At 35.0% G+C, this 18400-nt stretch overlaps 1 protein-coding gene across 1 annotated transcript in view; it reads left to right on the plus strand.

The window, feature by feature from the left end:
* MOXD1 (monooxygenase DBH like 1) overlaps window positions 1-18400 on the plus strand; it is an 86746-nt gene that overhangs the window by 54100 nt on the left and 14246 nt on the right. The window contains exons 5-9 of the mRNA XM_056126365.1: window positions 10769-10948; window positions 12017-12119; window positions 14167-14333; window positions 15621-15812; window positions 17637-17696. Coding sequence (XP_055982340.1) covers window positions 10769-10948; window positions 12017-12119; window positions 14167-14333; window positions 15621-15812; window positions 17637-17696 — 702 coding nt within the window. The remainder of the gene's footprint in view (window positions 1-10768; window positions 10949-12016; window positions 12120-14166; window positions 14334-15620; window positions 15813-17636; window positions 17697-18400) is intronic.

Consider the following 18400-nt stretch of genomic DNA (forward strand, 5'->3'; position numbering starts at 1 on the left):
TTATTTCTTGCTGTTCTAGAATCTGGCAAGTTCAAGTTCAAGACCAACAAAGTAAATTTCCTTTTGAAACTTCTCACTTGACTCACAGATGGCTGAGATTTCAACATAGGAATTTTGTAGAGAAACAACATTTGTTCCACAGCATTTTCCAACATTACCTAATAATAATAAAGAAATAGATGGAAAAATATGCAATTTTCATTTCCATTTATTTAATTATGAAAGACTTTAAGAGCTGCTTTTCTTTAGTTTTTAATCTCTTTGTTATGAACTTTTTTGTTCATTTGCATTGTCTCTTCATCTCTTTTGGGGTTTTAGTCTGTTTTACTAAAGCTTTTTGTTTACTTTTGTTATGGGGTCACACCTGGCTGTATTCAGGGCTTATTCTTGGCTCACAAATCATTCTTGGAGGGCTCCAGAGGCCAGGGATATAACCTCTCAGCAGTGTGCAAGGCAAGCACCTTACCCAGTGTTCTAAGTAAACTAGTTCTATGCTTGACATAAATGTTGTGAATGTTTTCAATACTATTTTTGGTTTTCTTTAATTTGATGCTTTATTTCCTTTACCCTTATTTTTGTTGTCATGGTAATGTCTGGAGGTCACACAGTTGGTTGTGGAGTTCACACACTTTGTGTTACCATGAGACACACACTTTATAGTGATGTCAGGGATCAACATCACAAATCAACATCACAAATGGCAGCCAGCCTGGATTATACCCAGGCAGTGACAGCGTTAGGATTTATGGCCTTGTTCCCACCTAGGGCCTCTCCTTCTGTGCTCTCCCTGGGTGCCCCCATTCTTGCTTTTTAAATTTAATTGTTAATTATCTTGTTTAGCTAATTGTTACTTCCAGTTTATTCCTCATTAATCTTAAGATTACACTTCCCCAGCATAGGAGGTAGAGACGTCATTTTAAAAAATTGAATTCCCATGTATTTTGCATAGTTCTGTTCTGTCATTCTCCGATATGGAATAATGTTTCTATAATGTGTTCCACATTTATGCAAAGTGCCCTTCATAAAGTATGTTAGTCTGGTATGTTCTTCTATCCTAAGGAGGATTAACAGAAATTTTGCTATACTCATGTCTTTGATGTATGTACTGCTGCATTGAAGAACATGTGTTGGAAAACTCTGAGCCATTTTTCTGCAATATGAAGCTTTATGTCTCTATAACATAGATACCTACATTGTATAAAATGTATGTTCAAGTCTGTGAATAGCCAAAATTTGAAATTCAGGGTCAATTAAAATTTTAATTTATTGTTTAAAAACTGATCATACTTAAAAGATGTAAGTAGTAGCATGTCAAAAATGTTAAGATCTAGTCTTGATGTTGTATTTCTTAGTCTTTGATAATAAAGACTTTGAAGGAGTCTGTTCCGTGTAGTAAATTGTCAGAAAATAATGAAGCTATGAACTGCTATGCCAGTTAAGGAGAAAAATTATTTATGAAATTATTTTATTCAATAGAAAAACGCAAGTGCTAACTTGTACAGAACTTAATATAGTTTTCAACTGTTTAGTTCAAATTATTAAGTGAAGATACTAGTCTATAAATAAGAATTACTAGTCTATAAATACGAAAACTCAGTTTCAGTAAGGTTAAGTGCTTGCCTCAGGTCATACAACCACTAAGTGCCAGACTTTGGATTCTAAACCAAGTCTTTAGATTCAAACTACAACATGGTACTGCTTCCCCCATGAAATTCGTAGAAACAAGGCAGACGTGAGCCAAAAAACATAAAGGGGGCATCCATGGGAAACAAAACCTAGTACTTCAAGAACATGTTGAATTTTGTAAAACAAAGTTGAATAAACGGAAAAACTGTGAATGTATCATGGTGGTAAAAAGAAATGTGATGAAAGAGGGGAGGATATTCTCTCTAGGAATTTATGCATATGGAGTGTGTAGAAACATGTGGGCAGTAACAGAGAGCCCTGGATATCAGATAAAGAAGTCTGAATGTGATCAGATATAGGATACATTATATGCAGCCAGAGAGTATTATTGATCAGATTAGTGAGTTAGTGATTTGTCAATTTTGTCTGAATGAGATTTGAAGTATCATCTGATTTGCAATTTCTTAAATATGAAGTAAGATAAACAGGTGGGATTGATCTAATTCAGATAGGATGGATAAGAGTAAGGACTGATATGATTTGAAAGTAACTGGAATAATTTGACAAGGATGAAGTAGGATGAGTTTTACTTTGAATTATTCTCAGTATTTAGTATTCTTAAAAATGTGACTTTCATATAATTATGAAATTTATAAGATTTTATTATTATTATAATATAGTATTATCACATCATTATTAAAATGCAACTTTCAAAAATTATTTCATATTGATTATGAAATTTAATTCATCTGTTTACTACTTTGGGAACTCTTTTTTTTATCCATAAGTCTGAATTAATAAAAATGAGTCTAGGTTTGAATAGCTATCTCAATTTTCATTGTCTCCATAGGGGAGAAAAACAAAGGATGACCAAAAGAGAAACTTATTGTGCATAATTACTATCAGCATCAAACCAATTTTATTTCAACCGAGTGTTACTTGAGGTTACTTTAAGTAACTCTTTAGTCTACAAGTTTATGATTCAAGAGATGTAGCTTTACTGTATTCTTTGTCCTTAATATGTGTTGCCTTTCTCCTTAGGTTGCTTTCTCTTACAATAAAAAAATAGCACTTCAAATGTCTGAATATTCTTTCACGTCCAAAGAAATAGAGAAGGCATCTCTTTTATTAACTATCATATTAAAATCCTGATATTCACTAACTACATAATTTCATATCAAGGATGGGATCAGATTCATGGACTTGGGGCACTCGAGAGAAGTGAGAGTCACAGTTAGACAAATGGTGTAGTAAGAAATTCAGGATCCTGTTAGTAGGTCTTCAGGGAAAACCAATGCTGAAGGTGACCAACAATGATTATTCATAATTAGTGCCACTGCTTCTTTGAGTTCATTGAACTTTCTAACAATGATATTACCAAAGTCATTGTCTGAGGATTTAGTGAGCTGCTTGGTGCTGGTTGAGCCTTTTGTGTCATTGTTTGCAATCATTGAGCTTGGTGGGCTTCAAACATATTACCCACTAAAGTTATCCTGCTAGTTATCCTACTGTTAGTAGTGTGAAATTTGGAGGTGTATAGGCAGCAGCATGAACTTCAGGAGCAGTGGAACTAGACCTGTTTTATGGCAGAGGAAGTCAGATATGGTGACTGCTAAGCATAGTCAATGGAGAGGAATCCCCCTACCCCTGTTCTGAAAAGGCCTCACAGTTTTCATCCCAGGATCTATTAACCTGGAAGGGTGCGATGGATTGAGATTCCAATAAAAAACAATCACTTTCACCTTACCTTCTCTACAATAATATAAAGATTGTCAGACCATATATAATGCCTATTTAATTTTGGGAACCTACTAGAACACGTAGTAATTTCTTCAGGGAATAAGTGAATGAATGAAGTAAAAACATCTCTTGAGAGGAAAAAATTTTCATATAAAAATTTAATGGAAAGTTTATTCAAAATTTACATAGACTCACATAGAAAATATCAATGTATAGATTTCTTTCTGAGAAAGAAGAGGTACTATTCAGAAAAAGATCTCTATATAGAAAATAGAACTCATTTTCATACATATACATTAGAAAATAAAAATCCTAAATAGGCATGACATACACAAATAATCTGTGTTTCAAACAATGAATGTTTTGCAAGGTAAAATATATGGTCATGGCATTTGGTCTCAAGCCATCACACACTTCTAGGTAGATAAAAGATAGAATAGTTGGCTATAGGAACATTTTATTGAATATTTATTATAGACAAGCCTTAACACGAAAATTTAAAGTATGAGTACTTATGAAAAATACTATTCACTATAGCAGGAATCTGGAAACAATCTGAGTGCCTGAGAATAGATGACTAGATAAACTATGGTACATCTGCACAATGGAATCCTATGCAAGTGTTAGGAAAAATGAAGTAATGAAATTTGCCTATGAATGGATGAACATGAAGAATATCATGCTGAATGAAATGAGTCAAAAGGAGTAGGACTAGGACAGATATAGAATAGCTGTCCTGGCAGTACTTGGGAGACAATATGGAGTGCCCAGAATTGATTTTTGGCCAGCCACCCACAAGGCAAATGCCCTGCCCACTGTATCACCTCTCTGGCTCTCTGCAGCACAATATTAAAAGTATATTTAAGATCTTTGAATCCCATATATGTAATAATGCTCCCATTCTTTGAGCATATACACTTATCTGTTGCTTTATTTGTGCTATTATTTCATTCTCAAGTTATTTTAAAGTAGGTCATTGTCACTTATTTACTGACAAAAACCTAAGATAGGTTTGGCATCAGGAAACAAGAGATAGGAAGGGATAGAGCAATATTCAAGCCCAGAAAACATGCTCTTTCATGATTTTTACTGGTCTTAGTTAAGTTCCCAGAGATAGTCTCTTGAGATCAGTACAAATAATTGACAAAGGGAAAAACACTGGTGATGGCAAAAAGTTGGGCATTACATTAAGTGAATAGAACAGTGCTTTGAGGGATGAGGACAAGAAGGGATAGGAGAGGCAAAGAATCTTTCTCTTAAGAGTACAGGAAGGAGGTGATGGAGAGGCACAGAATCCTTGTCCTAAAATGACACATGAGCATATCAATAGGAACTTATATTAATCTATCTATCTTGCTTGGGCACAGCAGAGAGGGCATTTGCCTTGCACGCAGCTGACCCGTGTTGAATTCCTTCGCCCCTCTTGGAGAGCCTGGCAAGCTACTGAGAGTATCTCGCCTGCACAGCAAGGCCTGGCAAGCTACCCATGACATATTCAATATGCCAAAAACAGTAACAACAAGTCTCACAATTTTTTGTGAGATGTTACTGGTGCCCACTCGAGCAAATTGATGAACAACGGGAGGACGGTACTACAGTGCTATCTTGCTTAGTTTTGGGTTGAAATGTTCTCACAGGCAGTATCATTGTTATAAGTTACCCTTAGGTTAACCTTTGTCAGAAAGGTGGACAAGCCTCGGGTGGGTATATAAAGCAGGGTGGCAAGAACAAGAACAGGCAAGAAAGTGATGGGGATTTACAAACTCTCCAACTCATTAAAGATTCCACCCATCACCTATCCTTTTGTTTTAATTTTTAATTTATTGAATTACAAGTTGTTGTTGGATAAGAGCTTTGTTCCACTCATGTTTCAACAAGTAGCATCTTAAATGGGTAGACTTGGAAGAATAAGTATAGGAAAATTGCTCATAAGCGCTCTAATAACATCCTGTTTTTCTCTCTCTGAACTTAGTATACTTAGACATGACAAGAAGGGAACCTTCCCCACACATTATCCCCCAAATTAAAACAAGATACATGCATTTCTAACTACAAATAATGAGACTTGTTTAACCTCAATCATATAAGAGGAAGAATGCATTTATTTTGACAAATTCATGTTACGAATTCAGAGACAAACAAGACCTACACATACATGCACAAATTTTCAAGTGGATAATGGAAGAACATATTAGCAATCTAGAGATGCCATCATAAGTATTAATAAGTGGAGTATCTTGCACTAGCTGAAATTCATTCTCTCACAGCGCTGGAATCCAGAAATTCAAAGTATCTAAGTGTCATAGTTCCTTTGAAGAATTTAGGAGAGAACTTTCCTTGAATCTTTCATATTGGGTGTTTTCTGGCTGTCTTTGGCTTGTGATAGCTTGTCAGTCACTACTTCTGTCTTTGCATGATTTGTGTATGTTAGAGTCTGAATATACCTCCTCTTTTTATTTATGAAATACAATAGTCATTGGATAGAGGATCCATGTTAAGCTAGCACAGTCTCTTCTGAACTGATTACATTTTGCAAAGGTCTGCAAACACTCGATTTCTAAATATTTACATTTTGATGTTCCAGATCTGCAGGAGAGATGACTCTTTACAAAGCAATACAAGGGACTTAAGCAAAAATATTTCTTAGAACTATTGTTACTGTTTAGGTAATTGGTTCTTAAGATTTTTAAATCATGAGGATTTTGAAATATGACAATATTCAGCTGTTTTCATAATGAGTCTTTTCAACTGAAGCTGTCTTCAGAGGAGGTACTAGTGATACATTTGTCTGTACTTGGGTATTTGAGTTGTTTCCATATCTTGGCTATTGTAGTAGATGAGCAGTGAACATAGATGTGATCATTAATACATTTGTGATTTTGTTCTATGTTTTGTAACTTTGTGATTTGGTATATGCCAAGAAGTGGTGTCACTGTATCTTAGGGGAATTCTAGTCATATTTTTGAGAGATCTCCTTATTGCTTTCCATAGAGGTCGAACCAGATGTCATAGTCACCAACAGAATTGAAGGTTCCTTTCTCATTGCAATGCTGCCAACACATATGTTTCCAAGCATTTTCATATATGCCATTTTTACTAGTGTGTGATATCTCATTGTTATTTTGATTTGCATTTCCCTAACATAAGTAATTAATAATAACAAATACTTCTCATATGCCTATTGGCCGTTAGAATGTCTTCTTTGGGAAAATATCTATTTTCTCTCCCATTTCTGGATGGGATTGAGTTTTTGTTGTTCAGATTTAGGAGTTCTTTATAAGTCTTGGGTATTATCTTTTTTTCATATGCAGTGTGTGATAGTTTCTTCCATTAGGTTTTTTTTGGGGGGGAGTTGATTTTCTTTTGCTGTGAAGAAGCTTTTTTTCCCTTTAGTATCTTGATTTTTTATTCAGGTGATTGAAAAAAGATTCGATAATTCTTTTTAGTTTATAAAAGATGTATTTACTTTCAATTTAGGCATAGACTTTTGGATTTTAATAGACTTAAAGCAAAGTAATCATGCATACATTTTTCTGTACATCAGTTATATATCAGGAATAGGGATATTAGAATTTCTGTCATACAAGGTAGGTGTGTCTTATTTGGAGTGATCTCCTAGTTTATTATTCATCAGTATTTAAGGGGTACTCTAAAATTATTATTTTCCAGGTCCTTAAAATATATCTATTGTATTCTATAATAACTTGTGTTTCTGGAAATACCTGTTCAGATCTAAACTGAACAGATTGAGAGTAAAAGAAAAATGTTTTAGAATCTAGGAATACAATAACCTAGATCACAAAGAAGTCTGTGATCAAAGGTATTAAAGCCAAAATCTGTTAATTGCATCTATACTTTGAAAATTATTTTGAAAAATATTAAATAATAGTCTTTTCCTCTTTTAATTTTCATTAAGATACCATTGATTTACAAAGTTGTTCATAATAGAGTTAAATCAGGCATATGTTCCAACACCTACCCCACCAGCAGGGTCTCCCTCACCAATGTCCCCAGGCTTCCTCCCATCCCCAAGTCTACTCCTTTGGTATGCATATAACACATTTATTTCTCATTACTATCTCTCCTTGAAGGGAGCATAAAATGAGGCCCCCATAAGCATGCCACTGGACCCTTCAACAGGCTGTTTTCATCTTGGGGTGCCCTGGAGGGGAGTGTATGAGAGCCCTCCCCTCCCCAAGGGACCCAGTCCTGGCAGCCATAAAATGAGGCCCCCATAACCATGCCACCAGACTCTGTGCCAGGCTATTTTTACCTCAGGGCGCTTTCGAGGGGAATGGGTGAGAGCCCTCCCCACCCCAAGGGACCCAGTCCCGGCAGCCGACCTCCACTACCCAACTGCGGGCATGCTCCAGGCCGCTTTCCACATGTTCGGGCCGAGCCTCACATATGAGGAACATATTCCTGGACCGCACAGTGCAAAAGCGGCCATGTGACACATCAAAAGACACTCCCTATCCAGTGTATATATATGTAAATATATATATATATAGAGAGAGTATATATATGTAGAGAGAATATATATATATATATATATATATAGAGAGAGAGAGAGAGAGAGAAAGAGGCATATATATATGCCTCTTGGAGAGCCCAGCTAGCTACCGAGAGTATCCTGCCTGCATGGCAGAGCCTGGCAAACTCCCCATGGTGTATTCAATATGCCAAAAACAGTAACAATAACAGGCCTCATTCCCCTGAACTTCAAAGTGTCTCCCATACTGATGAAGTGTTGGGAAAGACGAGTAAGGAGAGGTTGCTAAAATCTCAGGGCTGGGACAAATGGAGACGTTACCGGTGCCTGCTTGAGTAAATCAATGAATAACAGGATAACAGTGATACAGTGATACAGTGTGATACAACGATCTCTGCCAAAATTTAAAGAAATGGAATCATGTCTGTGCACTTTAGAAGCTGTTGAGCAGGCCTGTGTATGTGGAATAGGTTGGTTGTGGAGGCTGCTAAAATCTGTCCAAACCAGGGGCTGTGGAATGTGGGAGATAGGTCTGCCTTCACTTTGGGATCAGTTATTGCTGGGAGGCAGAGAAGCAGACAGAAGGTCCCATAGAAATTTTAATTTGATGCTGTTCTATTTTTTTCCCTTTCCTTTTGTTTTTATTGTCTTTACCTCTCTGGTTATCTTATTGAAGAAACTTCTGAGGTTCATTTCTTGGAAAGTTCTTCATATATTTTCTTCAATGTTCTTTACTAATTCTGGTCTAATCTCCAGGTATTTAATCTGTCTGGAATTTACTTTTGTGTATGGCATGAGGTACAGTTCCAATTTAATTTTTTACATGTTGCTCTCCAGTTTTTTTCAGCACCATTTGTTGAAGAGAATTTCTATGTTCCTCCTCATGTACAAAACTACTTTGTCATGCATTAACTACCCATAAATCTGAGGGGTTACCTCTGGATTCTTAAATCTGTTCCATTCTGTGAGTCTGTCTTTATCTAGTACTGTGCAGTTGTGATTGGTACAGCTTTGTAGTACAATTCAAAGTTCTGAAATGTGATACCTCTCACTATCTTTTTATTTGCTGACAATTTCTTTGACTCTCCTGGGAGTTTTGTGGTTCCACAAAATTTTAGTAGAGTTTGTCCCAAGTGTCCAGGGAATGTCAATGGAATTTTAATAGGTATGGCATTGAATCTGCATAACGCTTTGGGTAAGAAAGTTATTTGACAATGTTGAGTATTCCAATACATGAACATCAAATATCTTTCCATGTTATTGTATCCTCTTCTGTTTCTTTTAGCTGTGATTTATAGTTTTCACTAATAAGTATTTAATTTCCTTGTTAACTTGATTCCTAGGTATGTGACATTTCTGATTGCCACTTTGAATGGGAATTTTCTTTTTAACTTCTCTTTTTTTCTAGATCATTATTTACACATGGAAATTACTCAGACTTTTGAGTAATAATTTTGTAACCCAGTACCATATTGTTTACTGTTTTTAGCAGTTGTGTGTGTGTGTGTGTGTGAGATATTGGAATATTTAGGGTTCTCAATGTATATTATTATGTCTTGAAATAGTTATTGTTTGATTTGAAATTTGGATTCCCTTGATATCTTTTCCTTACTGCTGTGACAAAGACAAAACTGTGTTGAATAAGAAGTTCACTTTCTTGCCTTATGTCTGATCTCAAGGAAAGTGTTTTCAGTTTTTCAACGCTGAATTCGATGTTGGCTATGAGTTTGTTATAGATGGCTATTACTATGTTGAGATATGTTCCTTCTATCCTGATTTTTTAATAGAGCTTTTTTTATCATGAGTGATGTGGAATCTTCTCAAAAGTATTCTCTGAATAATTTGATATAGTCAGGTGATGTTTAGAATTCCTTTTGTTTATATGCTGTATTATTGCATTAATTTATTTGCATAAATCATTATTACAACCCTACAAGGAACCTCACTCAATCTTGATGTAAAATCCTTTTGACACATTTATGGATTCTTTTCCCTATAATTTTGTTGAATATCATTGTGCAAGTGTTCATCAGGGATGTTGGTCTATAGTTTTATTTTTTAGTAATGTCTCTTTTTGGTTTTGATATTAAACTATGAAGGAGAATACCTGTTTTATTGAGATTTTGGAAGAATTTAAGAAATATGAACACTAAGATCGTCTTTGAAGTTTTATAGAAATTGCTAGTGAGCCTAGCTGGAACTGAGCTTTTGTTTTCAGGGTGATTTTAAATTATTGTTTCAATTTACTTGAGATTCCTTTGGTCATATTTTCAGTATCCTCTTGGTATAATATTGGGAGTTTTTTTTATTCTAAGAAATAATTCATTTCTTTTAGGTTCTCAATCTTGGTGGCATGAAATTGTCCATAGTAACTTCTTCTAATCTTTTGCATTTCTCAGGCATTTATTATAATATCTCCCCTATCATAAGGCATTTTCTTAAGATGAACAAAAAACTCAAAGAGCCCTGTAACTGGTGATAATAACACTGTAGTTCCACTGGGCTTAGTAAACAAAGGGTCTACATTTTCTATGGATTTAAGAGTCTCTGGGATATTAGGATGTGTTTACCTTATTTAGAATTTATTAGGCAAGGTAAGTGCTGAAAGAGAAAACAAGTTCTAAAGTATCTGTTATAGTGAATAGTAAGGAAAATAAAAATGAATGAAATCAGATAGATAATTAAAGTCCTATGATTCTTGGAGTAATTACTTTTTTCATTTATTATTATCATTGTTTTCTCATTATCATTGTCATTACCTCCAGGAAAAATTATTCTTGAACCAAACACCTTTACATAATTGACAAGAATATTCTCTTCGAGAAATGGAGGATCATTCATGCAATTTTCATGCTATTGGAAAGTTGTAGATAGTTTTATTTATTGTATACTTCCTCTCATTTTTTTTAGGTTGAACCAGTGATACAGAAAGGCCATGAGAGTCTGGTCCATCACATCCTGCTTTATCAGTGCAGCAGCAACTTTAATGACAGCGTCCTGGACTATGGCCATGAGTGCTACCACCCTAACATGCCTGATGCTTTCCTAACCTGTGAGACTGTTATCTTTGCCTGGGCCATCGGTGGAGAGGTAGGCCTGATATTACTGATATTATGAATTCCACAATTAATTGACTGTGTTTTTTTTACAATAATAATAATACAGTGGAAATACACTAGTTATACTACAAAACTCTATTCTCTGTTTTTAATGTGGAAGCAACATAGGAAATACTTTGTTCTTAAACAATTTGATTTTTAGCAATTAGAGATTAGTAGAGTTTGTATGCTGCTAAATTTTACTTTGAACATGATTTTTTTTAGGTAAATGTCAAATATCAAACCATGCCTGTGAGAATGGCACATATCCAAAAGTCCAGAAATAATCAAAATTAGTGGGTTTGTTGTGAGAATGGAACCCTCATCCACTATTGGTGGAAATGTCATCTGGTTTAGCCTTTTTGAAAAGCAAAAGTCTATCCCAAAAATCAGAATAGAACTATCATACAATCCAGAGATATGAATTCTTAGCATCTGTCCCCTCAAAACACAAAAACATTAATTCAAAATGTCACATGTGCACCTATATTCATGCTACACTTAGTACAAGAGGCAAAATATAGAAACAACCTAAACACACAACTAAGATGAATGGATCAAGAGGTTGTGGTATGATGATACAGTGCAGCTCTAACAAAGAACAAAATCATGCAATTTTCAGCAACATGGATGGAACTAGAGGATATTATGCTGAGTAAAGTTAGTTAGAAAGAAAAGAATAGATACAGAATTATCTCTTTCATATATGGCACTTAAAGATATACAGCATGGTAGCAACAAAAGCCCAAAGGTAACATAATGGGAGAACCAGTCCACACAACTGAGTTCAGGGGGTGGTTCTTGGGGATGGTTGGTAGTGAAGGGAATTTAGGGTCTTGGGAGAGGGAGGTGGTATACTGTTGATATGTGTGGTATTCGAATTAATGCATGAGAAACATTTACCAATAGCATTAATAAACCACATATTATCAATCAAAAGTTTTAAAAGGAAAATAGGTCTTAATGGAATCAGTTAGCCAAAATATAAAATAAAGTTATATATTGAGAGCAAAAAATAAACTTCCTCAGAATATTGTCTCATAGAATTTTATTTATTTAGGGTTTTTCCTATCCACCTCATGTTGGATTATCTCTTGGCACTCCATTAGACCCTCACTTTGTTCTCCTGGAAGTCCATTACGACAATCCAACAAATATAGAAGGTGAGTTTGTTCTTCATATAGTCTATCTATGATTTTATTTGGAGGGGGAGTTTGGGTCATACAGGTCATACCTGGATGTACATGGGGGATACCCCCAGGTCTGTGCTTGGAAGACCATGTGCTGGGAATCGAACTGAACATGAGGGAGAGTGCCTTAACCTATCATCTCTCTCTGGTCACTCCTGTAATTAGTTGTTGACATTATACAACTCCTGTTTTTATAGAGTTAAAATAAAGTACTATCCAATCTTAAAACTAAGTAACAAAACTTTTATCCTAATAAGAAACCTTTGAGTGACTGTGTAAAGTACTTAGAGTAGAAGAGGTGGTTAATTATAGTTATACTGGGCAGCAGGAATTATCCAGCACTTGAAGCGGGCAAATGGGTATATGTGGTCACTAATCCTGAAACAAACCTTTGCAAAATATTTACAGAGTAACCAATAAATAAGTGTTTTTCCCCTTTCTGATATAAATTAGTCCAAAATACATTGGACTTTTGAAATGTTTTCTGACCTCACGTGAAAAAGCAGAATTAATCACAACAGCACATAAAAAGCAGTTTTCTATGTTGGTATATATACTAAATATATGTGTTAAATATACTATATTTAAATAACACATATAAATATATGTATTAAATATACTATAAATATACTAAATATAATATCCTAAAAATTATTCAGGCTATGATATGATATAATGTTATGTTAAAATGAAGTATAAATACCTACATTTGATTATTGAATTTGTTTAAATAATATTTCAAAACCAATATATTGAAATATTCCATATGGAATTATAAACAGAAATAACTTATTTTACATCAATATATATACTTCTGAAAATATTGAGAAAGAACTATATGCTAAGTCTGTTGTTGATGATATAATATTACCAAGAAACAGACAAAAAATTGTAGTGTAGGAAGAAGTAACAATACAATCACAAAAATTCACAATACATCATTATGATATAGGTAGTAATGCAATCAATATCATAATACTTAGTACTCATTATATGCTAATTTATCTGAGGATCAATTTGGGAGCCACAAGTAGCTAAGTCTTCCTACAAAGGCTCTCAGTTTATTGCATTTAGAGGAATGGATTTGTTAAGTTCTCAGAACTCAAATTTTACTCCTTATAACTAGGTCATAGCAAGGAGTATGTCTTATTCATCTCCCCACAATCACAATGCCTAATGCAGTTCTCTTCACATAATAAAATCTTTATGCTGGTTGATTAAATCGCCTGTAAGTGATTCTTTAAAGAACTCTCAACACTGTCCTCCCTGTTGTTCATCAGTTAGCTCGAGTGGGCCTTATAATAACATCTGCATTTTGAGACTTGTTGTTACTGTGTTTGGCATATCAAATACATAATGGGTAGCTTGCCAGGCTTTGCCGTGCAGGTGAGATACTCTGGGTAGCTTGCCAGGCTCTCCGAGAGGGGCGGAGGAATTGAACTCTGGTCGGCCAGGTTGGCTGCGTGCAAGGCAAATGCCCTACCTACTGTTCTATTGCTCCAGCCCATTAAGAAAGATAAGACGGTAAAATAACATATAAACTATACATATAATGAGTCACATACATATAAAAACATAAAAACTACCCGTATAGAAAGTCAATAATTAGTAGTTTCTTAGCAGCATTGGTTTCTAGACGGAGGGAGTCTTGCCTCTATGAAATGGTAATGAACCTGACTTCCAAAACATATGAAACAAAACCATCTTATGTTTTTGTTTTATAACAAATGGGTTTAAACTTTTCATTCTGTCTTTATGTTAGAAAATTATGCAATATATCAGCTGGATGACTTAATCATTTCACAGTAGGCTGAGTGAGTCAAAAATGGTTGCTGATAAAATCGCATCTGGTCTTTTCATTCTTGCCTGTAAAGTTGAATGTTGTCCTTATTTAATCTTTTCTCCTCTTCTTTCCCCTTGTGAGATTTAAGGAAAATTAATAAATCCTCTCAGTTGAATATGGAGAGCTTTAAAAAATAAATAGCTCTAATTCACTTTTAATTATGTATTCCTATTCTAGGTTTAATAGATAATTCTGGACTGAGGTTATTTCATACAACAAATATAAGGAATTACGATGCTGGGGTGATTGAAGCCGGCCTTTGGGTTAGCCTCTTTCATACCATTCCTCCCGGAATGCCTGAGTTTTTTTCGGAGGGTCACTGCACCCTGGAATGCCTGGATGAGGTATGCTGCATCTAAATCAAGGGGCTGCAATTTAGAGATTAAACTATACTTTCAGAACACTATTTTCTAAAATATCCCATGATTTAAAAAAAAAATCATGATTTATTTCTGTCAAACTTCAAAAATCATGATGTATGTTTTTAGCAACAACTTGAATGCTCTTTTTAAATCTTGAGGACCATCAGAATAGAATTCTAAAGACAAGTTTCTTCCTTTTCCTGCCTTTATTTTTCAGATTGGATGCTATAATTTTTACAGTTTCTACTTTTGTCAGGGCTGGAGCGATAGCACAGCGGGTAGGGCGTTCGACTTACAAGCGGCCAACATGGCCGACCCGAGTTCGATTCCTCCGCCCCTCTCGGAGAGCCCGGCAAGCTACCGAGAGTATTCGATATGCCAGACACAGTAACAACAAAGTCTCCAATGGAGACGTTTCTGGGCCCGCTCGAGCAAATCGACAATCAACGGGAGGGCCTTTACTTTTGTCTAGTGCTTCTTCCTGTATATTTTATCTTTTATTCACTTTTTTAACTTTTTATTGGTTATTAAAAGTTCTTTTTGCCTTTATTATTGGCTTCCTTTAATCTGAAAAGCTCTGTAATTACTTTCTGTTATTCCAGAAAGCAAGAATAACATACAAGATTATGTATTTAAAAAAGAAAAAAATCAAACATAAGTTTTTATAGTTTTTTCCTCTTATGAGAGTTTTTCCAAATATTCTTTATGCTTTTATGCTGTGAACTGTATAGTAGTTGGTGAAGTGGAAAGATTTTGCTTTTTCTTTCTTATTCAGATCATGAATCGAATTGCTGCAATTATTTATTAATTGTAGGACCATGGGAAATTAATTTATTTCCATTTATGCGCATTGATTTTTTTAACTGAAAAAGTATTATAATGTCCTCATCTTAGAATTTTGATTAAGGGTACTATCAGGTACTATCATACTAGAATCTCTTTATAGGACATTTGAGTTTCTCTTTAAAAGAAGATCAAGGTGAGGGAGAGAAGGGAAAATAAAAGAAGAAAATGAAAGGTAACATTTAGTCATTGTGTAGTAGGTCCTCAGTAAGCATTAATTTCTTCTCTCCAGGCAAATGTGGCTTGACAAGGATAACACTGTTAAGAAATAAGAAAAAATTCAAATTCAAAATGTTTGGCAGCTCATGCATTCACTTAAATTGCTTAAGCTTTTCTTCTCAGTTGTCCCTCCAAGGCTGTTTTGACATGAACTGTCTGAACATGTATTTGTTGGAGCTAATTGAGTTTTCCTCTGTGTCCCCGTAGGCACTGGAAGCTGAAAAGCCAAGTGGAATCCATGTGTTTGCTGTTCTTCTCCATGCTCACCTGGCTGGCAGAGGAATCAAGCTGCGTCACTTTCGCAAAGGAGAGGAAATGAAATTACTTGCTTATGATGATGATTTTGACTTCAATTTTCAGGAGTTTCAGTATCTACAAGAAGAAAAAACTATCCTACCAGTATGAATGCTTTGTTCTTTCTTTCACCAAATTTTATAGAAGCGCAAAGACATCTCTGCCGAGATTTAACAAGTTTTCTACTAGCTAAGTGAACTGCTGATCATATCCATATTTGTAACACCATCCGCCTTGGGTGTTCCACAGCCCAGATGGAATGTGTTTGATCTATTTTCCAAAATCCAAACTCATTTTTCTTGTTATCCCTAGGGGGAAACTCAAGATATTGATTTTAAAAGCAAATAAAAAATTGGGCTCAGAGCACTAAACATAACTTGTTTTCTTACTCAACTAACCACTTAACAGTGCTTTGGTTTGCCCTGATAATGATAAAATCAGCGCTTTCCTTATGTCATAGAAGCTTTTTTTGGAAGTTTGGTTTCTATGACAATGAATATAATGATAATACATTCACTTGACAAAGCATACTAAGTATATACTATGCCGTTTAATACTTGAGATTATGGTGGAAAGATATAGATATAAGATAAAGATATATATATATATTTTATGCCTTATAATCATAGAGGCTTAAAACAGACAATGCCTATTTTACTAATTAATTTTATTGTATGACTATCAAGTTCAATAGTAACATAATTCCCTATATCCTTACTCCATCATAAATGGCAGATTCTTATATTATTTTAGAACTTCTACAGCAATGTTTTTTTCTTTGAACAAAAATAATGTGATTATCCTGAGTATAGAAAGTTTAGGTTTGAGAAGCAATAATCTTATCTATATTTTTAAAGGCCACACTCATTTCATGGTACAGTTTGAGGATTTTCCAACTAATTACGCTCTCTCAGCACTGTCCAACTGGTGTGCAAAATGAATAAGTTCTAGGTGTGTTTAAGTGTGTTGAGATACTGATACCTATTTCCTCTAACATGGTAGTAACATGGTAGCACTGTAGCACTGTCCTCCCACTGTTCATCCATTTGCTTGAGCGGGCCCAGTAACATCTCTGTTGTGAGACTTGTTGTTACTGTGTTTGGCATATCAAATACCCCACGGGTAGCTTGCCAGGCTTTACCGTGCAGGCAAGATACTCTCGGTAGCTTGCAGGGCTCTCTGGGAGGGGTGGAGGAATCAAACTCAGGTCGGCCAAGTTGGCCGCGTGCAGGGCAAACGTCCTACCACTGTGCTATCACTCCAGCCCAAGTAACATGGTAGGGAGATCAAATTCAGGGATCAGAAGCCAGAGATAGCCACCGCCTCTAGTTAATGAATATAGCACTTGCCATTTCACAGTAATAGGGATCCATAAAAATATTATTTTCTATGTGTGTTGAATTTTTCAAAAGCGTAGACAATTCTAGGATAGTAAGTTGCTATTAATCACACTTCTTTTATAATTTAGTAAAATAATCATTTATAAACAGGTCTTTAAATGAAATAATAGAAACAAAGGTAACATAGAAGCTAGTATCTATTGCTGATATTTATGAAGTGTCTATCTTACTGTAAAGACTAGAAGTATATTGTGTCATTTAATTTCCTCACATCTGTGCACAATAAGTGCTATCTTTATTACTTTTGTTTTTATATGAACAATTGTGTCCAGATGATTCATTTCCTTACCTAAGGTCATACAGCTAGCACATGTTGAGTCTGGCCTGAACCCAGCACCTTTAGTTTGTTTGATTGCTTATTATATTAATAATTTTTGAATTTGATCTATTTACTAGTTCAAAAGTCTTCTCCTGAATAAAATTAACGAATGTGATCATTCATATAGGGAATTAAGTGTTAACTTACAAGAGCATTGAACAAATAACACAACATAGTACCCCAAATTGAATACTTTTCCTTTTATTTCAGGGAGATAATCTGATAACTGAATGTCGTTACAACACTAAAGATAGAGCCCGGATGACATGGGTAAGAAAAATGTTGTTATTATTGATATTCATTTGTGGATAGTGAGGAATAATTTTCGATTTTAGGAGTAAACAACTAAAAATATATCCACCAGCAGCTAAATACCTAAATGTCTCAAGTGTGAAAACTCATAAAAGTAAAAATCAGAGCTATCCTATGATTTGTTAGATAACTCTTTAGTCTTTTAGTTTAGTTTGTTGTTTTCCAGGAAGTGCAACATCTAGCAGTGTTTAGGACCCAGCTCTGTGTTCAGGGCTTGCTTGGGTGTTTAGGGTCAATGTAATGCTGCCAGTCAAACGTGGGCCTTCCCGTGCCACGCATGCGCTCAGCCCATTGAGCTCTCTCTCCAATTCCATTCTTTTAGGATTTCTTCACCAAATATTATTAGTAAAAGACCTATTAGTCATCACTAATGACTGCCTACTCGAGTCTGGCTGGAGATGAAGCAAGACTTCAAAAGGGACAGTGAATTTCATGACCTCAGGGCTTCTGACCCAAGAAAAATGTAATTCCTACAGGTTTCCTGAAGAGTTTTGTCAAATATTCAAGTAACAGTTTACCTATGCTGCACTGTCTTTTCCAGGGAAAAGAAGGAGAAGGCACAGCTCTAACCAAGCCATTTTAAGGGTATATCATAATCGTAATATTAATACTAAAATTTCCTAACAGATCTACAGAAATCAACAACATGGACCAGATAGAAA

This window comes from Sorex fumeus, unplaced genomic scaffold (genome assembly GCF_029834395.1).
Source record: "Sorex fumeus unplaced genomic scaffold, SorFum_2.1 ptg000061l, whole genome shotgun sequence".
NCBI classification, from domain to species: domain Eukaryota; kingdom Metazoa; phylum Chordata; class Mammalia; order Eulipotyphla; family Soricidae; genus Sorex; species Sorex fumeus.